Consider the following 21845-nt stretch of genomic DNA (forward strand, 5'->3'; position numbering starts at 1 on the left):
TGGACACCTCTAAAAAAGAATGAAGCAGGGGTTGTCCTTTATTTGCCAGTGGGCATCACAAAGAAGTTCCACAGGAAGAAGGGATGTCTGATATCCAAAAATTGCAAGCCAAATGCTCCACCTGTGCCTTTGTAAAGCATCTAAGACAGGCAGAGGTGGTGCTGCCTTCGCTTGTGCAGGACTGCAGTCCCTGTTACAGTAGGAATCCAAGACTCTAATTCAGGCACTTGTGGCTGTGCAGAGTTACACTGAAATCACCTGTACAGGAAATCTCCTGTACTGTAGCTTGAAAACAGACACGTTACCTGGCAGAATATTATATATACCAGATGCAGAGTATTTTTTTCAGGACAGAATACTTACATAAACATTGGGAATTGACTGGGCTTCTTGTCAAAATAATATACAAGAAGTTTAATTTGTTTTCTGGGTAACTTGCTTTATTTTTTTTTTTTTTAATAGAGACATCAGAGGAAATAGTGATCCTGCTAGAAGTATTTTTCAGATATTCATCAAAAGAATTTCTGGTGACAATGGTGTTTTTTATTTCTGAGTTGGACATCAAACAACTGCTGGACAGAGCAGCACATAAACCTGGAAAATTTCTCACTGGAGTCTTTTACAGATATCAAATTCCAGCTCAGTCTCTCAATTGTTGACAATCCGTGGGGATTATAGGAACTGCTCTTGCTTGTGTTTATGCAAGTGTTTTCCCTGATCACTAGAGCTATCAGGAACGTTACAGAATCTGGGAAACAGGCAGCAGCAAGTGCAGCAGGATGGCTCCAGAGGAACCTCCCCTGGCAGAGCTCCAGCAGCTCCACTCAAACACTGCAACAGCTTGTGCAGCGCTGAGTCTGCCTTCAGAGCTCTGATTTCCACCATATGGTGGCCATAAAAGGGGACAAACAACTTGCATTAATTGTGCAAGAGATAGTAGTAAAACAGTAAAAAATATTGGAAAATCAAAGATGGAGAACTGATTAGTATCAATACCAGATGTTCTGGAAAAAGTGGTCCTGACTGGAAATGAGAAATTGTTGACAACCCAGTCTGTACACTAATTCACAGTTGCCTTTATCTCCATCTCTTCACTGCTGCCAGTGAAACAGGGTGTTCTTTGGAAAAGCAGCTGCTCCTTGGTGTGCCAGGGCTCTGTCCTTGTCTCTGATGGCCTCGCTCTTCCACGTGGGCTCTTCTGTTAACCCACAGGTCAAATAGGACACTGTTAGGTTAAATGAGATTATTCAGGTGTTAGAAGGGTCTTGTAGCAGGAAATAAACAAACTGAGAGGAGGGGCTGGATGTTAAAAAGAGAGTCACAGGTTAGGGAGGAGAATGTGTGAAACCCCACAGCAAGCTCTGGCAGTCCAGTTCAAACTCATTTGTTTCCATCAGCTGCCAGCATTGAAACCTTGCCCAGCAAGGGAAGAGGACTGCTGTAGTAAAGTGGCTACAGTAAAGTGGATGTGTGTCCCCGTTTCGGCCAGGGCAGGGTTAATTTTTTGCGGTGGCCTATTCCATACCGTCTCACATCACTGAAAGGTACAGGAGCGAGGGACGCGTTCACTCTTTCGGGGGAGGGGAAAATGGTGTGGTGGGAAGAGCTGGCTGATACTTTGTCGTGGTTTTTTCTACGTAAATAGTCTCTTTGTCTTATACCTTTTATTCTCTTTGTCTTATACCTTCTATTATTAATATGGTTGCTGTTACTTTCGTTTTCTTATCTCATCGTCCTTTGCAGTAACTTGTTCTTATCTCGCCCTGTAATCTCTGCCTCCTGTCTCCCACCGGATTAGGGAGGAAGGGGGGCACCATGTGCCCTGGGAGACCCAGAGGAGTCTCAGGGAGGTCACAAACCCAGGGACACTGAGGCTCCTAACCCACGGCACCGTGTTTGCAGGAGTGGTACCGACTGCAGGAGGAAAGCTTTGAATCTTATTAACTACCAGGCTTAGCCACAAAGCTCGCTCGGGTATTGCTTAAGTAGGTGCAGGTATGAGCACAAGAGAAAAAAGGAGAACTCAGAGGGGCCAGTGGGGACTGCCGTGGGTACAGCTGCAAAAGCACACATAGCAGGACCCTGAAAGAAAGTCTTTAAAGACAGGACTTGGGTACTGGCTGTAAGGCTGATGAGATGTTAGGAAGGACACCATCCTGTCTGGTCTTTTTCAGGCTCTGCTGAACAATGCCACTCTGTGCCAGCATCCCATTAAAGATGTTCAGGTCCCTCCTGCAGTTAAAACAGCCTGAGACACCTTTCTGATCTTTCACTGTCTTGGTTCAGTAGTGCAGCAATCCAGAGTGAAACCTATGAAGATGTTAAGAAATGCCCTGAGTTACAAATTAAATGTGCACGACAATCTGCATGGCTTTAGGGCTTGTCTGTGTGTTACCATGAACAAGAAAACAAAGATGAGCATTATATTTCTTTCTGACTCTTGTAAGAAAGCCTCCTAATAAAGCTCTCTGAAATTAAGGGAATGTTTAGTGTTTGCTTTGAGGAATATGTGAAAACCAGCGTTTTTTTCATACAGTGTTAGTACATCTTTGATCAGTTCTATAAGCTAGAGCTGTATTATGTTTGGATTTTGAGACAGAAGTATTTGATTTGCATTTTGTGATTTTCTTGAAAACAAATAAATTTGAACTACAACTTACTTAGAGTTTATGGAAGAGAGTTGGTCTATTAAAATACCTGGACAGACAAAACCTGCCTTCTTTAGCACAAGAGAATTGCTGTGCTGTTATATTTTCATGCTCCCATTCAACTTCTGCAGGGGAATATTGCTAAAGGCAAATGGGACTCACCCAAGCCAAGTTTTCAGATCATCAGTTACTGTCCTTAAGTGTCCTGAAACTGTAGCACAGTGGTTGGCCTCTACTCAGTACAGTTGTAGTCACCAGATAAGAAATGCTCTTGGTGGAGAGAGAAATGCCTTCAGTGCTCATCCCTGAGCATGTGACCTGTGCTGAATTTCATTAATGCTAAAGAACCATTTCTAGGGTGTCACAGACAAACACATTGATGTGTTTTGGAGAATGTTGCTCAAATGAAATGAAAATAGAGGAAAAGATGCTTTTTCAGTAGTTACCCAACCTGAATTTTACTGTTTGCTTTCTACCACAGCCACTGACACCTGCCAGATGAACAGAGAAGCTGCAGCAGAGCACAGCTGCCAGTCAGAACTTAACTGGTAGGTATGAATAGTGTGTACTTTACCTCATCAAAGTGGCATAATCATTTTAATATTGCTATTCTAAATTTGGTCTAATTGTGCATCAGACATGGAGCAGACCTGCCTTCTCACTTCTAATTGTACCATTCAAAGACACAGAAACCATAAGGTCAGGACAGAGGAAGATTATTCTTTAAACTTAGATTTCTGAATTCTCAGAATTGCATGTGACTGTAAACTCAACAACTTGTGACAACAGTTCAGTCAAAGTAAATTGTTCTGCAAGCCACATGTCAGCTAACCCTGCTCCCAGTTGGGTCTGCTCTAATTGCTGCCTTGAAAGAAAGCCGTGCATGGCCCAGGCAACTCTGTAACCTGCTCATTACAGACCTGGGAGTTAGGAGTTATTCAGTTCTTACCATGATTGCTCTTAATAAGCCCATATAATTATATGATAATATGATGCAAAATTTCTTCTGTGGGTTCTCTGCACTAAAGGAGCATTTCACCCTGGGAGGAAATGTTTAGTTAAGGTGGCAAGCGTTGTTTTTGCACTGCAGTCTCTCAACACTTGTGCTTGCTGTACTTCCTAAGGCTGGAACTCCTGGGGTCATCTGATTGTACAGCAATCTGCAATTTATGTATTTATTTTAGAGAAAAAGTCACCACTTCTTAGGGTTGCAGACAAAAGCCTCCAAGTAATTACCACTAATAAAAAAGATGTCCTGGAGGTCCAAGAAAAGAAAGTGGCATTCAAAGCTTTTTGTTTTTTAAATCTCACAGTGTGCATCAATCATGGTGCTTCAGACAGGGGTGAACCTGCCCTGAATTTTATCCCCAGAGAATGGGTAATCCTGAAACCTGCTCTGAAATTGCCCTGCACATTCCCTTGGTGAAGCCTAACAAAATGAGTAAATCTAAAGTAAATCAAAGAGTTTCTCTGCCTCAGGCAAATGCTGTTCTTTAGGGTGGACCAGCACTGTAAGTCCTTCTGGCCTTGTTCCTTATTCTGAGACAGATTTTGGGTCAGTGAGCTAGATTCCCTGTTATCATTTCATGGATTTCTAAAGCAGAAATAGTCTTCCATGTCCCACTGAGGGAGAACGTGCTGCTGTGAGGCTTAATTGAGATTTGTTGGGTTTGAGATTATTGACTGAAATGTGAAAGCATGATATTACATTTGCACAGGGATTTATTGCACATTTCAGAAAGCAGAAAGGACTGTGGCTTAGGTGAAAGCTAGTATAGAATTTGAGGTGTAGGTTTTCATAAGTGTATCACTTTCAAGCAGACACAAACTTTTAAGTAGTGACAGTTGTTTGCTAGAGGAGTGTCCCAGGATGATCTGTAGTGTATTTCCTAACTAATTACTTCAGATTAAAGGGATATTTAAATGTTACTGCATTGAAGGGAAAGCTACAGTTGTGCTTTCAATTTGCAACCTAGAAATTACTAATTGAATTTGTTTTAATTAGTTGAATTACAATTGAAGAGCTGCCCCACATAATTTGAAGATTTTTGTAAATTGCAATGCCCTAGAAATTGCTACCATTTGCCTGATAGCAATAGTGTGGGATGAGTTTTGTGGGGTTTTTTGTTTGTTTTGGCTTTTGCTATTTATGGGTTTTTGTTTGCTTTTTTGTTATCATTTTCTTTTTTGTTTGTTTTTGTGGAATTTGTTTCTAAGGGGTTTTTTTTAGTTTTTTTTTTAACAAGTATTTGCCTTTAGGTTTTTTCATTAGGTTTTATTTTTTTATTTTATTTTTCCATTTTATTTTATTCACAAGATTGGGGTCTTTACACTAAATTAGCACTGTATAAAAATACATTCATTGCACAGAAAACCTGTCAGGGTGAAGTATGTCTCTGATTCTTTGTGGTCTGCTGGTATTTCACTGAGAATTCAGGCTCAAGGATTTAACTTCATGCCTGACGTATTTTATTTCAATTCTCATCCAAAAATATAACATCCAGATCTTTGACACCTTGCTGGAAGTGTAAATGTAAAGATTGTTGAAGTGCAACGGAAATTGGGCAAAGCTTGCAGCTTTCCTCTCTCCTTCTCAGCATCAAGGATTTCATGTCAAGACAGTGGCATTGTAAGTGGAGCTGATATTGCATCTCTGCTGCCTGCTTCAGGTCTTGGAATAAAGTGATGTTTGATTATCTGTAATCAAGGTGTCAGGTTCCCAAAGCCAAACCATTAATCCATATTTATGGCTATTACACCTTAATAAGAAGAAGTGCCAATCTCAACAGAATATACAAGAGATCAGTTTCATGAAACTATTCAGGTGTTTAAATAAAATTAATTACCATCTAAATCCCTTTAAAGTCCAGCCCAGACTTGGTGCAATTTGGCCATGCTGCTACATGAGAAACATCCAAACTTTATGCTGACAGAGACAACTTGATGATAGATTTGCTTTATAAGGTACTTGAATAGGAGCAAAACATGGAAAGGAAGAATCACACTGTTGGTTTTGTTCCAACAGAAGGTTTTTGTGAAGCCTTGGCAGGAGGATGGCCTCCAGTCTTGGGACCAATGCAGACAAATTGGGTAGAGTCTAGAGGAAAGAACTTTAGGCTATTTAGTGTAGGAAAAGAGGTGATCAAGAAGAGTTATTATAACAGTTCTCCACTAAAAATGTAATTTGGAAGAAAGTGATTTGTTGCTCACTCTACCTGCTAGGGTAAGGAGAAAGGAAATTAATGTATCACAGGCTTCCTCTGCTTCCACTCCTAGCAGGTAGCACCACAATAAAGATGGTTTGTTATGCTGCTCCAGTATCCTGCCAGCAAGTAAGAATTCATTCTTTGTTGTAGAAAAGAACAAATGGTTTGCCAAAAAAACAAATTACAGTCATCACAGCAATGCAAAAGCAGCAGGGGCTGTGAAAGGTTCGGATGGGTGTGATGGAAGGCTCCTGGCCAGGAGATGTGTTCTCTGCACCCAAGGAGCACAAACACAGCCAAGTGACACAGGAAGGGACCCTGGCCAATCAACTAAGGTTCCTGGAGAGAGCAGGGGAGAAAACAGTAGGGATGCTGCTCTGGACTTGGGAATCCTGAGCCTTCTGCTGTAGGGTCAGGTGAAGCCAAAAGCTTCCTGGAGGGAAGCACACAGGTGATGTTTCCAAGGTGGCTTTGTCACCCTCAGCCATGGGATGGCATTGCATGAGCTGTTGAGGAAGAGGAGAACCCTCTTGACAAGGGAGGCTTTGTCTGTTGGTTTTCCAGGATGGGGAGGCTTTCAGTCATTTGGGAGGAAAAGAATAACAGGAGCCCATTGGTAAGCAGTAATTGTTCAATCCCAGCTAAAGCCTAAGGACCAGAAAAAATCAGGTAGTTACTGTAAATCCAAGGCAAGGACAGGTAGGAATGGGCCTCCACTGAACATTTCAGATGCTTGTGGATACTGCCTGAGCTGCACACCACTCCATCTCCCTGAGACAGCAAAGCACCAGGACAGAGGGAGGGCCACAGCCCTTACCTGTGTTTGAGGGTCATGGTAGGTGACTTTGACTTGGCTTTCTTGTTTCTCATCACTGGGCACTTAGGACATCACAAAATGCTTCAGAGATTTATCTCATACCTCCTCTACTCCTGCTGGTAAACATCAGTTCTGGTGGCAGCTTAGCACTTTTCTCCTTTTACCCCTAGAGGTAATCAAAAGCACATTAGTAGGGCTTTGCACACCATGAGAGATTCTTACTTTATTCATATCACCTTTCTTTGTAGAAACACCACACTAAGACAAAACACAGCAGTACAAACCCACCATTCTCACTACCAAATATACCACCAGCAATCTCATGGGAACTTATGGGGATCTTGACACATCAGTATGGAGGGATGTGAGATTTTTCACTCAGCTTAGGCCTTATCCTTGGCACCAAAACAGAAAACTCTGAAAAGTGGCTAACAAAGTTGGCAGCAGATTTCTTGTGATTTAAAAGAGCAATCTTTGGAAAAGAGAAAAAGGAAATGATAGATCAAACCAACTGCAGTCTTCCACAGTTTTTCTGGGCACATAATCAGATTTGGGTTTTGTTCTTTTCAGCATTCGAAGAGTAATGTGATGATGAATGAAAGCCAGCATAAATTTGTCAGATCATTTCAAACCAGTGCATTTCCCTTCAACAATGCAGCACACCATAAGGTGAGAAGCAGCAGATAATCACATATGTTGACTTTTATGAGGCTTTTGATACTCTTTCATGTAATCTTTCCAAACTAAGGAACCATAGTAGAGATTAAAATTGTTTGGAGCAGCTGATAAAGCTTCTTGGGAAATCTTGCTTGGAGAATATTTATCACCATTTCATCCTCACACAGCAGTAAGGTTTTGCAGGGGTCTCTTCATGCTCCATTGCCACTCAGTGTTTTTAATCAGTAATATTGGGCAGGTGCCAGAGAAAGGTGAAGTGGAGGCTGTGGATACACTACCTGACAGGAGTTCAAAACAAACTTGACTAACCACAGAAACAGATGGTAAAAAAATTGAACTGAAGCAGCTCTAATACAGGATTTTACATTTTGGCAGCAGTATACTACAGCACAAGTGCAGGCTTGGGAATAATCAGGCAGTTCCATTGGAGGCATCTAGTTCCTGCAGCACATTCAAACTCTCCTGGGTCAGAAGTGGCATCCTGTTTTTAAGAGGGAATTTCCATACCAGGATATGGCAGCTAAAAGCTGGCTGATGTAATCCTCAGGTTCAGCTCAGCTGGGATGGAAGGTATCAGCTGGAGTTCTGTGCTCAGAATGAGCATGGGACACACTCTCCACACAAACAGAAGCTGAACTCATTGTAGGGGTTCAGAAGGAGCCTGAAGGGAAACACAAAGCAGTCTCAGCTGCCAAGGATGTAAGAAGAAAAGAGAGGGAGAGGCAAAATCTATTCTCTATGCCACGGGTGGACAAAAAGTAGGGAGGGTTAAATTTCAGTAAGGAAGACTTAAAGCAGATAGTGGGAAGGTAATAGCAGTATTGCAGTGTACATATTTACTGTTCAAGAAGATTGTCATTTGAGATTGAGAAAGGAATAATATCAGGATTGGACACTGCATTGAACTGGACCTGAGCTAGAATCAGTAGCACTATCCAGCCTCTGATACTGTGAAACAGGCTTGATTAACAAGATTAAAAAAATAGGTAAAACAAGTGAGTGAGCAGTGAGCCCTGGAACAAAGCAAACAGACACAGCTGAACAGGGCAGAGGACAAACCTCGGCTCTGGCACCAAGCTGCAGGGAGCCCAGCCATTGGTGCTGGACCATGTGACAAGCACCAACACACAGCAACAAGGGGGAACAGCAGCAGAATAGCACCAGAAAGATCAAAATGTTGACATTGGCTTTCCAGAGCACTCCAGCTGCTCTGGCCTAGTGCACTGTACTGTCTTCCCTGATTCTTTACAAGCTGTGACTGGCCCAGGCTTTGAAAGGCCCAGCAGTGGAAGGGCTGGAGCTGATGTAGGATGACTTCAATGCTTCCTTTGCCTCCTACAAGGCAGGTAAATAAATTCCACAAACTTACTCTGATGCCATTAGCAGAGCATCCATGCAAAGAATCACTACTGGGGCTTTGGTCCTTGCTTTTGAGAAATGAAGGTCTGGCACAAAAACTGGCTGGAAAATTTATTTGTTCCTACATGGAAGCCAAATAGCTCATGGTCAGTCAGTGAATGGCTGAACAGGCAGCACAAAGCATCACCTCAGATGCAGCAGAATTCACTTTACTCCAGTGTTAAAGTATTTGAAGTGACTAAAGACACAGATTTTTTGATCAGCCCAACAGGTGTATCCCCTGCTATTGCATTAGGGACGTTGTCTCCCATCAGTGGTTAGTGCTGAGCTTCAACACAACGTTCATTTTCATTGCAGCTACACCTCAAGAGATTCCAAAGGGCAGAAAGCATCAGCCTGAAAACAGTGTCCCACAGCTTCCAGGTTAGACACATGTGACACTTCAGGAATTGTTCCCAGAAGGAACTCACCTATCACAGCTCCTGCAGCCTTGGCTACAGAAAGGTGGCTGGTGGCTGTATTGCTGCCTTTAACAGGAGTGCCAAACTCAAATCAAACCTACAGGTTTTAGTAATTAGTAATTTCTGATATAAAATTAGTAATTAGTAATTAGTGATTTCTGATACAAAAATGTGGAAGCAGCAAACACAACATATAATGCATGCAACGTGTTTGCCTATACAATACAGGATTTATCTAGCAAAGCTTGTCATAGAACTGCTCAAGCCAGCCTCAAAAAACTAGAACCCAAGGCAGTGCTGCTGAACCCAAATCTTCCTACCCACAAAAACTGACTCCTCTCTCTCCCTCTCCCCACAATGCTCAATATTTCCTTGCAGTTCATCTGTCAGACAGAACTGCCTCCAGCTGGGAATGAACCTCATCTCTGCTTGATAGCATCACTCTCCCAGGCAGTGGTGATGAATGGAAGCAATGACAGCCTACACAGCCTAAAGCTGCAGCTGTGAGGCACAGGTGGGCAGCACAGTTACAACACGGGCACGTTTTAAAATCTGAGTTTATTTCAGCACAAATATGATAAGTGTTTTGCTCAAAATTGAGAAATTTCTTATAACCTATTGCAATTTTGGATTTTTTTTGTTATTACAACTGTGAGCTTACTAATTAATGTTCTTTAGTGTTATATATTTATGATCTTTTACAACTCTGCTGGCAGTGTTTTACTAAATCAGGGTATACTGAAGTCCTAAAAAAGCCTAACTAGACTCAGGCTTTGTAGGTATGTTTGATGAAAGTTACTATAAAAAAGACTTACAGAAATTATACATTGTTTTCTGACAGCTTTCACAGTCTAAACATTTTATATAATTATATACAGAAAAATTTCTTTGAGATAAAGGTGGTCCCAACTGCAGCTCCCCCTGACAGCTGCTCAGTATTTACACATAGCTATTTGCTTCCCTGCAGTCAGCAAAATTAAGCCAGTCCAAACTTCTAAGAAAGCACTTATTCTGAAGTTTTAAAAGCAAATTTTGTTTAACATTTCTGAAGAGCATTCTGAAGCTTGACTCCCCAAGACTGAGTTGAACAACACCTAGTTTACTCACAATGAAAAAGCCCAGTTTATAAGACAAAATGTTTCAGGAGCTTCACAGAGTCTGATTACATTTATGCTATAATTAAGTTGCATCCATCCTGACTCACCACCACCCAGATTCACATCTCCAGCCCAACAGCTGAGCTGGCACAGCAGCCACAACTGGGCAAACACTGGCTTTAACAACAGTGACCTCATCAATTATGCTGAGTCACAGAAACAAACTTTGGAACAAATTAGTAGACTATACAAAATTTTGCACCACAAAAATTAAGACAAAGTCGAAAAGTTTTCACAAACTCACTTTAAATTAAGAGGACGGTAAATTAACAGCATGGTTATGATTGTAAAACTACTATGCTTGAGGGGAAATTCTGCTTGGCTGATGAACATCTGAAAGGCTTGAAAAGATTAATTAAATAATCCTGTCAAAACCAGTTGTTTCTTAATGCTCCCATAATGAATAATACTAATTATGAACATACACTGTACTCAATGTGTGCTTTTGGAATTAATTTGGCAACTGTGACTTTAGCTGAAATGTTTCCTAGATTTTATTTTTGAAGGGATTTATCAATTGAAGAACTTAATTTATTCACTGCTTAACTTGTGATGCTCTTATCTGTATCACTGTTAAGACAGGAGCTTTTCAAGAAAACCCAAATGAACAGCTGTATCTATCAATGAGAAATTTGGTGTTGCTGTTTTTTCCTACTTGGTGGTTTGTTCCCCCTCAGCCACCTCTACAGTTCTGAGAGGACCACCCAGGGTCAGAGAAGCAGCTGTGATTTTTCATCAAAAATAATCAGCAAGAGATCCAAGGAATCCCTATAAATCATGAACACAAAGATGAGAACAGTCAGAGAGCTTGCAGCAAAAGGAAGGAACACCCAGCTGGGCCCCTACCAGAGCTGGGGAGCTCAAGGGAAGCGCTGTGTTTGCCATGGCCTCTGCACAGTGCCTCGAGTCCACCTTGGTGTTATGGTGATGCCAGGGCAAAGAAGCCTCACCTGCACAGCAGGCAGGGCTGTACCAGCCATACCCAAAGCCCAGCTGGGCTGCTTTAGAGCAGGCACCACAACTGAAGTGTCAGACCAAGCCCCAGGAGGATTCAGGCCAGGCCTCGTGCCCCAGTGCTCAGCAAGGGCTTTGCCTGTGCTGCTCCTGCATTCACACTTGGCTTTGCTGGGGAGGTGTAAATGCAATTGTAGCAACTGACTACAGAAATTACAACTCCCCTGAGACATGGGATTTTTTCATTCACATGGTGTGTGCCCTTAAAAACCAAATTAATAACAGGTTGGCATCAATATCTTCTTTCTACAAGTGGTAACAACCAACTGCTACAGGAATAGATCTGAAGCCATTGATAACCCAGTTCTTACACTCATTTGTGTCCCACATTTGCAAGAATCCTACTTTATGGAAACTGGAAATTAATACATTAAATACTTTGCAAGATCACCAACTCTGAATACTAAAAAAGAAATGTCAACGCTGTACTTTTCCTTTTTTAAACAAATATTACAAAATTGAATTTTATTGAGTTTCACACAAGATGCACTTATAAAATTGATACAGAATGTCATTCAACAGAAAAAAAATTAAAGCAATTTCAAGCTTTCTTTAGCAACTGCTAAATAATTATAAAATAAGATACACCAAATTGACAGATAATCTTAATTTCAATGTGTGAACATCTCCAATTAGTATAAAATACATCAAAAATTAAAGATTTTCAAATTTTTCCACAGCACAAGTCCTCTTCTTTTTACTTTCATCCCTAAACATAACCACAGATTTTGGCCATTACTCCCACTACTCTTATGGGAGAGGAGAGGCTGAAAGACTGCAGCAGGGAGCTCCCACCAGAGCAGACAGCCCTAAACTGTACAGCAGAGTCCTCTCATTATCAAGTCTGCTCAGACACACAATTCTGTCCAACTGCCTCCATCTGCTATATTACTGTAGTCCTGCAAATCTCAGGGATTAGCAGGTACATTAAACTTTCACGTGTTCATCCAGCAAAGAAACTTTGGCTTTCCCATTCTGACAAATTATGAAATTAGAAAAGAGGAAATTGTCTTCATTCATTCAGTACTGGAGTACTTTTATGATACCTTCCCTTGGAAAGTAAAATTGGTGCTTACTTGAATGTCTGAAAGGCATTTTGGAAGCTAATGCTGTGTTTTAACAACATATGAAGAATTTATAATTAACTAAGGGGTCTCTTCGGATAAAACTCTCCAGCCTATATTTTGAGCTCAAATTTAATCCACGCTTGGTCTGAGGATTTCAAAACTTCTTTTGTCAACCTTCCCAACTCTGCATCTCACACAGAAATTAAGACGCATTGTAATGCTTAAATGCTCTTTATAGATCTAGTCCATCTACTTAAGTTTGACTAAAACCAATCAATTACATTGAATGGATAATTATGGTTTGATTGTCAGTGTGAGCTTTTATAGGCATGTTCTCAGGCATGTTAATACACAGATGTCATTCTTCTAAGAGTTATATGCAAAATGCAGTGCAATGTTCTTTACTGCTGTGTTAATGCCACACCTACAGTTCCAACACAACACTTGCTGCAATTAACACTCCCGCTCCTTAACATCAGAAGTGCCCCTTTAATATTTTTTCCTACAGCAACAAAAAATCCTCAGCTTTAAAAAAAAATTCTAAATAATTTGCCTTGCAGGACACACAACACATGAAATGAATATGCTTCATATTTGCCCAGTTAAGCAGAACCTTCATTACTGTGATCTTTCCTTGGTGTTTAGTATTCAGATAAAATACTAAGCAGTAAGTCTTTTACTTAAAGGCAAAATTTTATTCTGATTACAAGATTTTCAAGATACATCTTGAAAATATTTTTGTTGACAAGAATAACTATCTTGACTCACTGTTTTATGTACCAATGCTTTATGTGTTTGTTGATATAAGCACAAGTTTTGAATTCTGCTTGCAGATGTTTAATAAAACACGATAACTGGATAGGCAAGCTTCCGGTCAAGTCACCAAACATTTCCAGGAATATCCTTACACTGGAAGAACCTTCATGAAAAATAGTGTTCTGGAAGCATGGTTCCATAATGCAGAACAGGGTTATGCTTTTTTCCAGTCTGTGTTCCAGAAAAGTCATACTGCAGCTCTGCCACCAGGCCAGAGACTCACGATCCACCACATTTTCCAAGAGGCAAGTTAAAGATCACTTACTTGACCTGACCAGATACCAAGCCAAGTTACATGTAGAAAGAAATTAATAACTTTTTTGCCATTAATAATTTAAGTTTTTAAATAAATATTTATTTGCCTTTTGGCAACTGTCCATTCTGGTAGCATCTGCTGTCCCAACAGCTCAGTATCCTTAGCACATAGATTTTAAAAAAAATAAATTCTTAGTCAATTCTGTTTCCACAAATAGTAAACCTGTCTATCTCCAACAAGTCTTTCTTTGCAGACCTGTGTTTTAATTCTGAGCTGTCTTGGCTTATATCTTTTTCTTCTCCATCAGGTGTTGTCAGAAATTGATCAGAATTGCTTGTTACAAGTAAAGATGGCATATTCTCCTTCTGATGCACTGGTTGATTGGTAACTGATGTAGAACCGTTTTCATCTGTGGAAATTCCTGTTGGAACAGAAGACAGTTACAAAGAAAATAATGAATTTAACACAGACATATTGATACAATGTGCAACTTCCAGATTTGTCCAAAGCTATCCTGAAAAAGTGTGCTACAGCAAGTCAGCAGAACAGCAGAAAAATGCTTTCTGGAAGCCACTACCTCTTCTTAGCTTTATGGTAAGAGATTTCTAATTTAGAAAATAAATAGACAGAAGAAAAAAATTCTACAGAAGTTTAAATAATCAGCAAGAGCATAAGCAGCAGAAGTTAGGACATACATGCTTATTTTTGTTGGCTTAAGCAAAAAGATTTTTGACAGTCCTTGTGTGAATCACACAAATGTTTGCTACTGAAATGAACAAAAGGAATATCTGTAGCAGGAACTAGATGTGCCTAATCTTCTTGATAAGTACAATAAACCTGCCTTCTCCAGGGATAGCTAATAAATGACTCATGCACTGTTATGCACTGGCTTCTAAAGCAGTGCTATTAAAGATGTCTATTTTTATCCCTGTCTCTTATTTCAGTGGAACTGAACACTGGCTTCATTAACCTAGGATATTGGTAAGTTATATCCATGTAATTTTTCCATATTTTGTTAAAACGCTTAAAGAATTAAAATGCACAAGCAAATCATAAGGAGAGAAGAAAAAAGAAAAAAAATTAAAATTATCTCCTCCTCAGTAAAGACTGAGCTATTTTTTCTAAAGGAATCTGAAAAAATCTGACTGATGTGGAGAGTACTGCAGACCAGCCCAAGGAAATGTTACCTGTCAGAATGGCAGCATTATCCAAATTACTACAAAACTTATTTCTGCAGAGCATCTGTCTGCAGTATGCCATCTACTACTTGGAGGTACATGAGTTACCCTCTACAATCTTACGGAAATTAAAGGTACTAAACTTGCATTGCAAAAGGAGACAAGTAATTTTAATTCTAGAACTTGGTTACAAATGTAAATATTTTCTAACTCAGCAGCTTCCAGATGTAGCTGGTCAGCCTATAAATGATTACCAGTAATTAGAGCTTTCATCCTTCAAGAGCAAGTTTAGAATTTTATTCTTCAAAATTTCAACTGTTTTTGTGGACAAGCTGGAAACTCTTAGGAAATTAACTGACTCAAACTATAAGCTGGCAGCAAGGAGACCAGATTAATTAATTCCCTTACCCTCATCCTAAGAAGAGATGGGTTGAGAGACTGTATTGTAAAAACCTGTTAAGTGGGGCACAGAGACTAACTAATACTGCAGAGTCAATCCAGCAGTAATAAGGCAAAAGCTGGGGAAGGTAAACTCATTCTTTCATGTAATCAAGAATTCTAGTAAATAAAGAGGTGTTAAAAAAACATAAAATCCCCAAAAAACTGTAAAATTGAGCTTTTCCCATCACCAGTGGAACCTAGGAAGACTGAATAAAATCCATAAAAGCTTTTTGGTTGCTACTTTTTGCTCAAAATCTTTCAGTTGGAGAAAATAAGCATCCCTGCTACTTCAGCTCAAAAGAGTCTTCAGGATTTATATACTGTAAGTTGAAGGCTCAATATAAGTAAGTACAACTTACTAAGTCTCATATACAAATGTAGTAATAGACTGTTTAATTAAAACATTATCATTATAGTCCTCTAATGAAATGCAAAACTGAATGCAAATATAAATTCAGAACAATTTAGATCACATTCTTTCATCATGAAAGTAAAGCAGTTGTATGAATTAAAAGTAAACATTTGCACCAAGTTTGTGCCTGATGTGATTTGACACATATGAGATACAGAGGTTTAAGCCAAACACTGACAGATTCTTAACTCTCCCCTTGCTGGCCAGACACTCTGACGACTAACGAGCACCTTGCATTTCAAGCTGTTCAAGTTGTTGGCAAGCCATGGAGTGAACACAATAAAAGCCCCACTGTTAAGTTCTCTAAGGCTCTCATTGAGCTTTTCCCACAGGAAGATGCAATCCAATTCAGTTGACAGGAACAATGAAGGTTTCTGTTTCCTCCTATAATGTGTCACACAAACACAATACTGCCATATTCCCATTATAAATTAACTGCTGATGCTGAGGACCTGTAAGAGGAAATTGTGCTGCACAGACTGGAAATGGGGCAGAGACCCACTGAAATTCCTATCTGGATTTCATAAAGCTTTTCATTATGTGTTCATGACAACTACAATTAACTATACCTATGCATAAACCTACCATGTTTTACTTTGATTTCCATGAGAAATACAGATTGCTTACCTACTAAACTTAAGCACTGTCACAGATGATGCGTAAATATTCACAGTGACATGGCAGAGGGGTTGGACTAGATGGTCTTTAAAGGTTCCTTCCAACCCAAACCAAACCATTCTATGGTTAAAACAAGAGGATGCTTCTATTCCATTGTTTCTATCACCTCCACATATCACAGTGAGATCTTATCAGAGATAGGAGAATTGATTACCTAAAGAAGATGCATGAACTAAAACCAATAAATTCTACTGTATTTGCAGACTTGTATTCACAGTTGTGCTATGGCACAATTAACGTCCAGCAACAGGGTTTGTGCAGCAAACATTGTCATGCATCTGCTTTAATATCAAATTTAGTCTGAAAGATTTTCACTGAAAATAAATCAAGGCAGCTGGCCTTACCTTGGGTAGATTTAAATGTGCCTTGCTGTTTGCCAGCTGGCTTCCCTGGGGTGGCAGTCAGGACAGGATTAAATAATTTCTCCTCCATTTTTGCTTCCTTTACATATTGACATGATTTCCCCAGCAGTACAATGCTGTTAAGGACCTTGAGAGATATTAACCTGGAAAAAAAATTGTTCACATATTTGCATTAGCACATTAAAAAAATTGCGTATTATTCATACTGCAATCAATCATATGAAAATAATTGCATATGGTAAGTGCTGTCTTAGAAGGATTAGCTAACAAAATTAAATCCTTTCAGTATCAAGATCAAAAGGTAACAATTTTCCTAACAATTTGTTTCAGATTCAATGCTTAATTTTCTTTTTCCTCCAGAAAGCATCTAGAGAAAAACACCAAGTTTTATTATTTAACTAAAGGACTACAAGGACAATTAAGCAGCCATTTAAGACATTAAATATTTAAACACAGAATTAAAAAGTGCCCTCAACACTGCAAGTCCAAAATAAATGTACCCAAATTAAGTGTGCCCAGCCAAGGATCTTAGTAAACTTGGAACCACAGCACAGCATATACAGAACTATGGAATCATTAAGGTTGGAAAAGATTTCCAAGATCATTGAGTCCAGCCATTAACCCAGCACTGCCAAGTCCTATATGTAGCTTTTACAAACTACAGGCTAATCATAATAAGTCCTTTTTCACATCACAGAAGACAGTCCATAGAACTCAACAAATCCAAAGAGGCAGCACTGCATTACCATCATAGGACAGTCCAGGTGATGGCAGATTCTTTTTCTAGTATGACTAAAATGCAGCACAAACATCACTGAATCTCTTTCCCACCTGTCTCCTTGTTTGAAGAAAAGGAAGGCCTCATCTACCATCAAGTGCTTTTTTACCATTCAACTGAGTTTTGCAAAATCTAATTTTCATTACTAGCAACACATAACTCACAGAGAGCAATGTCTACTCCAGGGAGTGAAGGCTCATTGCAGAACAACAAGGAGAGAGTGATCTGTTCTCTGCAAGATGAATGAAATATTCTCTATGCAAATCAAGCTATGTAATAACAGTGAACCAAATGCAGACTCTAAATTCATCCTCCACTCTCTGAAGTCTGTTTATCATGTACATCATTAAAAGACTAAAAAGACAACTTGAAATGAACATTCACAGACCCATGGAGCAGGTCTAATTGCTTAATCATAAAGTGACCCAAGCACACTCCAGCAGCAGCTCCCCTATCTTTTCTCTGTGTAAATGTAATCAGAACTTGTCAAACAAAAAACCGAACTACTCTACACTTTTAAGGGAAAAAGTAAGTTTATTCTATTTCAATAGAGAAATGGAAGAATGAGCAGAGCACACCACTTTCAGTACTCAGAAGAAAGTGACATTTTAGTATCCAAGCAACCACAAAGAAGATACCCTTTTATATCAGTTGAAAGCTGTGTTTCTCTTCAATTTATTATATTATTGGGATAGATTTTATTTCAGACAGTTGAGAAGGTTTCCTTCATTTTTAATGGTTTAGAGGTGTTTTCCTTATGCATCTTATGTAACATGTTTTTTGTTCTGAGAGAAAAGGTTTCCACAGCATAGTTTGACTCTGATTTAATGAGATCAGAAGTTGAAAAGGCCATAAATCACCACTTCCCTGTATCAGTTCCAGCTTCTCATGGAAAATTATGCAAGCATTTCTAGCAATTCTCCTTTATTCTTTTCTGCTAGCCTATCTCAGGCTTAAGTTTCTAACAATGTAAGTTTGCAGTTGTTCAAAATTCTAGAAAAAGAAAACTCATGGGTTTTTTGGCAAGACTCTTTAACTACAATTAAAGATTAACTAGAGTTGTTAATAAACAATACAAAATTAATCCATCCATAGTATAGGCTCAAGTCTTTGCCCAGCTAACTGCTTCAGATTTTATCACGCAATTTCTCACGTATCTATGCTATTATGTTTGTATTCTATATATATTCCAACATCTGATGAAAAGCTGAAATTTATGTTCAGAACAAAAACTACTTGAAAGATGCAGGAGGTGAGCTAGCTCCAAGTCTGAGATCACAGCAAGAGTAAAAATTTGTTCTCACTTTTTAATAAGGACAAAATAGACCAAAATGTATTTAGTTTTGCGACCTATGTCTTTAAATAGCAACATTTAACACAATGTTAATCGCATTACTTCTTTCTGCCCTCCATTCCCCAAGCCACAGAGTGAAAAATCCTAGGTTGCAGCAGTGGAATGGTAGAGGTAGGAAAATATTACACATATTGGGAAAAAGGAAAAACCACTGAGCACGATCTAAGTGCTGACCTTGGTATACCACAGTTTGAATGTGATGATCAGGGCATAGCGCTTTGAATTATACAAAGCTAGCTTTAGGGAGAACATGGGCACAGCATGTAGTATGCTGGGGAAAAAGTCAAAGTATGGCACAGAGGAATGTGACTAAAATTTTACTATTTGGCCTCTATGCAATATCTCAAAGTCTTAGTTATCTGACACTAAACAGATGTGTCCCTACACTGATGTAGACAAAACACATCTGATCGAGCTCTGCTTTTTGCAGATTAGTGCCAGATTAGAGATAAGAGTCTACCTATTAATAAAGAACGTGTAGTAATCCTGTTCTTTGCACAAGCTATTGTAGAACAGTAGTCTTCTCCCTTCCAGCATGGTGTCCTCTCATGCATCTCAAGCCTTGCTGCCTTCACTTAAAACACAGCTTGGTAGGGCACTGGAAGAAGCATTCCCACAAAACTGCAGGCAGGTTCTGTCAACAGCTTGAAACACTTCATTGCTTATGATCAATTTTGAGACACAACCAACAATGACAGTGCACTACACAGCTTTCCTAGAAAGTACAGACAGTACACAGATAGTACACAGCAAGTGTCTCAAGACAGGCAAACTAAACTGGATGTAAAGTACACTTATGCACTCTAGAAGTACCTATCAACTGGTGAGAAGTTAAAGGTAAGGTAAGTATAAACTGACTTGGCAGTGAAGGGATGCTGAAGGGATAAACACATCTTTGGTATGGAAAACGAACTGCCATTGAACATTATATTTCTTAACTAAGATTACTTAATGACACACCCTTCCCAGGAAATGTGAGCCTTGCATTTTTTTTAACAGTAGTTTCCTAAACCAAAGTAAACCTTGCATTTAACTACCTGAGAGAAAAATTCATTATCTGCTCAGAGCACTTGAACTGCTTATTTTTGTTCGCTTATTGAATCTTTTGGTCTTTTCACAGAAAACTTCAGTCCTTGGAATTCAATTTCCCTTTTTACACAGAAGCATGGTGCTTGTACACAGATTGTCTTAGTCTTTTTGCAATGAGTTATTTCCATTACTGAAGTTACTTACTGAGAGCTATAATCTCCCAATGTAGTCACAGTACTGAGGGACAAATCTGCACTGTCAATTTCAGACTATGAGCATAAGGGTTTTATATTTATGTTCTACTGAATATAAATTCTGTTTATCCTTACATCCAGACATATCAACAGAAACTTATTGCATATATGTAATCAAATAATGGTGAATACTTTTCAATTGTGTGGATTTACTTACCCACAGTAGAACAGCACAACACAAACATAAGCTAAGACTCCTTGTACTTTTATTGAGCTTGTTACGACTCTGATGAGCTGTTTTAAGAATAAAAATTAAAATTTAGCACACAGTTATTAACAGAACTTTGTAACAGATATTTCTTATTTGGTAAATTCAAAAAAAAGTAGAAACATTTACATCAACAGAAATTTAGTCTAATGCTCCCCTTGGCAGTACTAACTACTCCAGATCTTGATCTGAATGAGTATTATAACAGCACTTAGTTGCAATTTTGCCAAAACTGGAGTTTGACAATGTTTCCTTAACACTGACTTTCAAGTAAAATAAGAAGTGGAAAAAAGCATATTTGCTGACAAAGCATGTACAGATCCCCAGAATTGTAAGTACTGCTTGTCTGTATGTGTGTATCTTATATGTGTATGGGGAACGATGGGACAGCTATTTAGAGAAAACATTCTGCAATAGTTAATTCAGGACAGCATGTGGACAGAGTTCCATTAATTAAGTCATTCATTCTATAGCAATATGTATGTGTAACAAAGTCAACTATTTCAGAGTGATGTAGTCAACAAGAGATCAGGAGCTCAGTGTCCCATATAAAAGAATATTGAGTCATGAAGCATCATTATAGGGACAGCCACAAGGACTCCTATGAAAAACCCTCAATAAACTGCTGCACTACTGCTAACCTTCTGCTTCTGCAGCAACCAGCTGCTTTGACTATTCCAAATGAATGAATAGGATAACTGCCAAAAGGAATATGTGTTTAGTAAATACAGATGTAGTTTAATTCCACTGGTACAATTCAAGTTCTTACAAATACTACAAAATTAATATATATTCGATTTTCTATGAAAGGCTGAGAAACAATAATGCATTTGTGAAGCCATGAGTAGTATGTGATACAGGTTATACTGAGTGTTAACTCAACCTTTCAGCATAATTTCAGTTACCTCAGATGATAATTTCATCCTTAAAACATCCAGCTAGCTATCTCAGAGAGACATATCCTCAAAGTGAGATCTTATTGACAGAGAACTGATAGGAATGATACTACTTACTAGAACAGCCAGTGGAAGAGGAATGAAACCCATTCTTCTGGAAACTGAATCACTATAATCTGTATATGCCTAGGAAAAGAAGAGGAAGAATAATGAACTATTTATGCAAAGGAATGAGCTTATTTTAGCTTGGCACACCCTCCAGATAAGAATAAAGCTCTGTTAACAAACACTATACTGGTATAAAGTGTACCTATTCACATTTTGGAATTCAAATGGAGATAGCTGCACTCTCACACAAAAATGTAATACTACCATGACCAGTAAGATTAGCTTCAATGCCCTAAATCAAGAGCAACTGGAGTATAATACAAATGTCTAAACTGAGAGCAACTAGGACACTGAATCCAAAGCCACTATGATATTTCATCTGTACATTATTACCAGCTTAGAGACCTTTTTGTATTAATTTGACTGATCCTCAAATTCTCTACAGAAAAAACTGTTACAGGAATAAAAGAACAATTATCCACTGCACTAGCAATTTTAAATCATTCTACAAACATCTATAATTAGCCTTAAGATAACTGTGTTAAAATTATTTTGAAAATGTTTTTACATTTGTACTCAAAACACAAGTACTTCACATGACAGCTTGCCTGCTGTACTGAACATCACACCAAAGTCAGTGCCTAAATGATGCTATTTTATTTCCCACA

General features: G+C 39.0%; 1 protein-coding gene across 1 annotated transcript in view; it reads right to left on the reverse strand.

Annotated features, from left to right (window-relative positions):
- Positions 1–11769: 11769 nt before the first annotated feature.
- TAPT1 (transmembrane anterior posterior transformation 1) overlaps positions 11770–21845 on the reverse strand; it is a 44636-nt gene continuing 34560 nt past the window's right edge. Inside the window, exons 11-14 of the mRNA XM_031066058.1 lie at positions 21187–21255; positions 20123–20199; positions 16533–16693; positions 11770–13900 (exon numbers count right to left, since the gene is read on the reverse strand). Of these exons, the coding sequence (XP_030921918.1) occupies positions 13671–13900; positions 16533–16693; positions 20123–20199; positions 21187–21255 (537 nt within the window). The 3' untranslated portion in view covers positions 11770–13670. The remainder of the gene's footprint in view (positions 13901–16532; positions 16694–20122; positions 20200–21186; positions 21256–21845) is intronic.

Source organism: Geospiza fortis, unplaced genomic scaffold, assembly GCF_000277835.1.
Source record: "Geospiza fortis unplaced genomic scaffold, GeoFor_1.0 scaffold40, whole genome shotgun sequence".
Classification (NCBI taxonomy): domain Eukaryota; kingdom Metazoa; phylum Chordata; class Aves; order Passeriformes; family Thraupidae; genus Geospiza; species Geospiza fortis.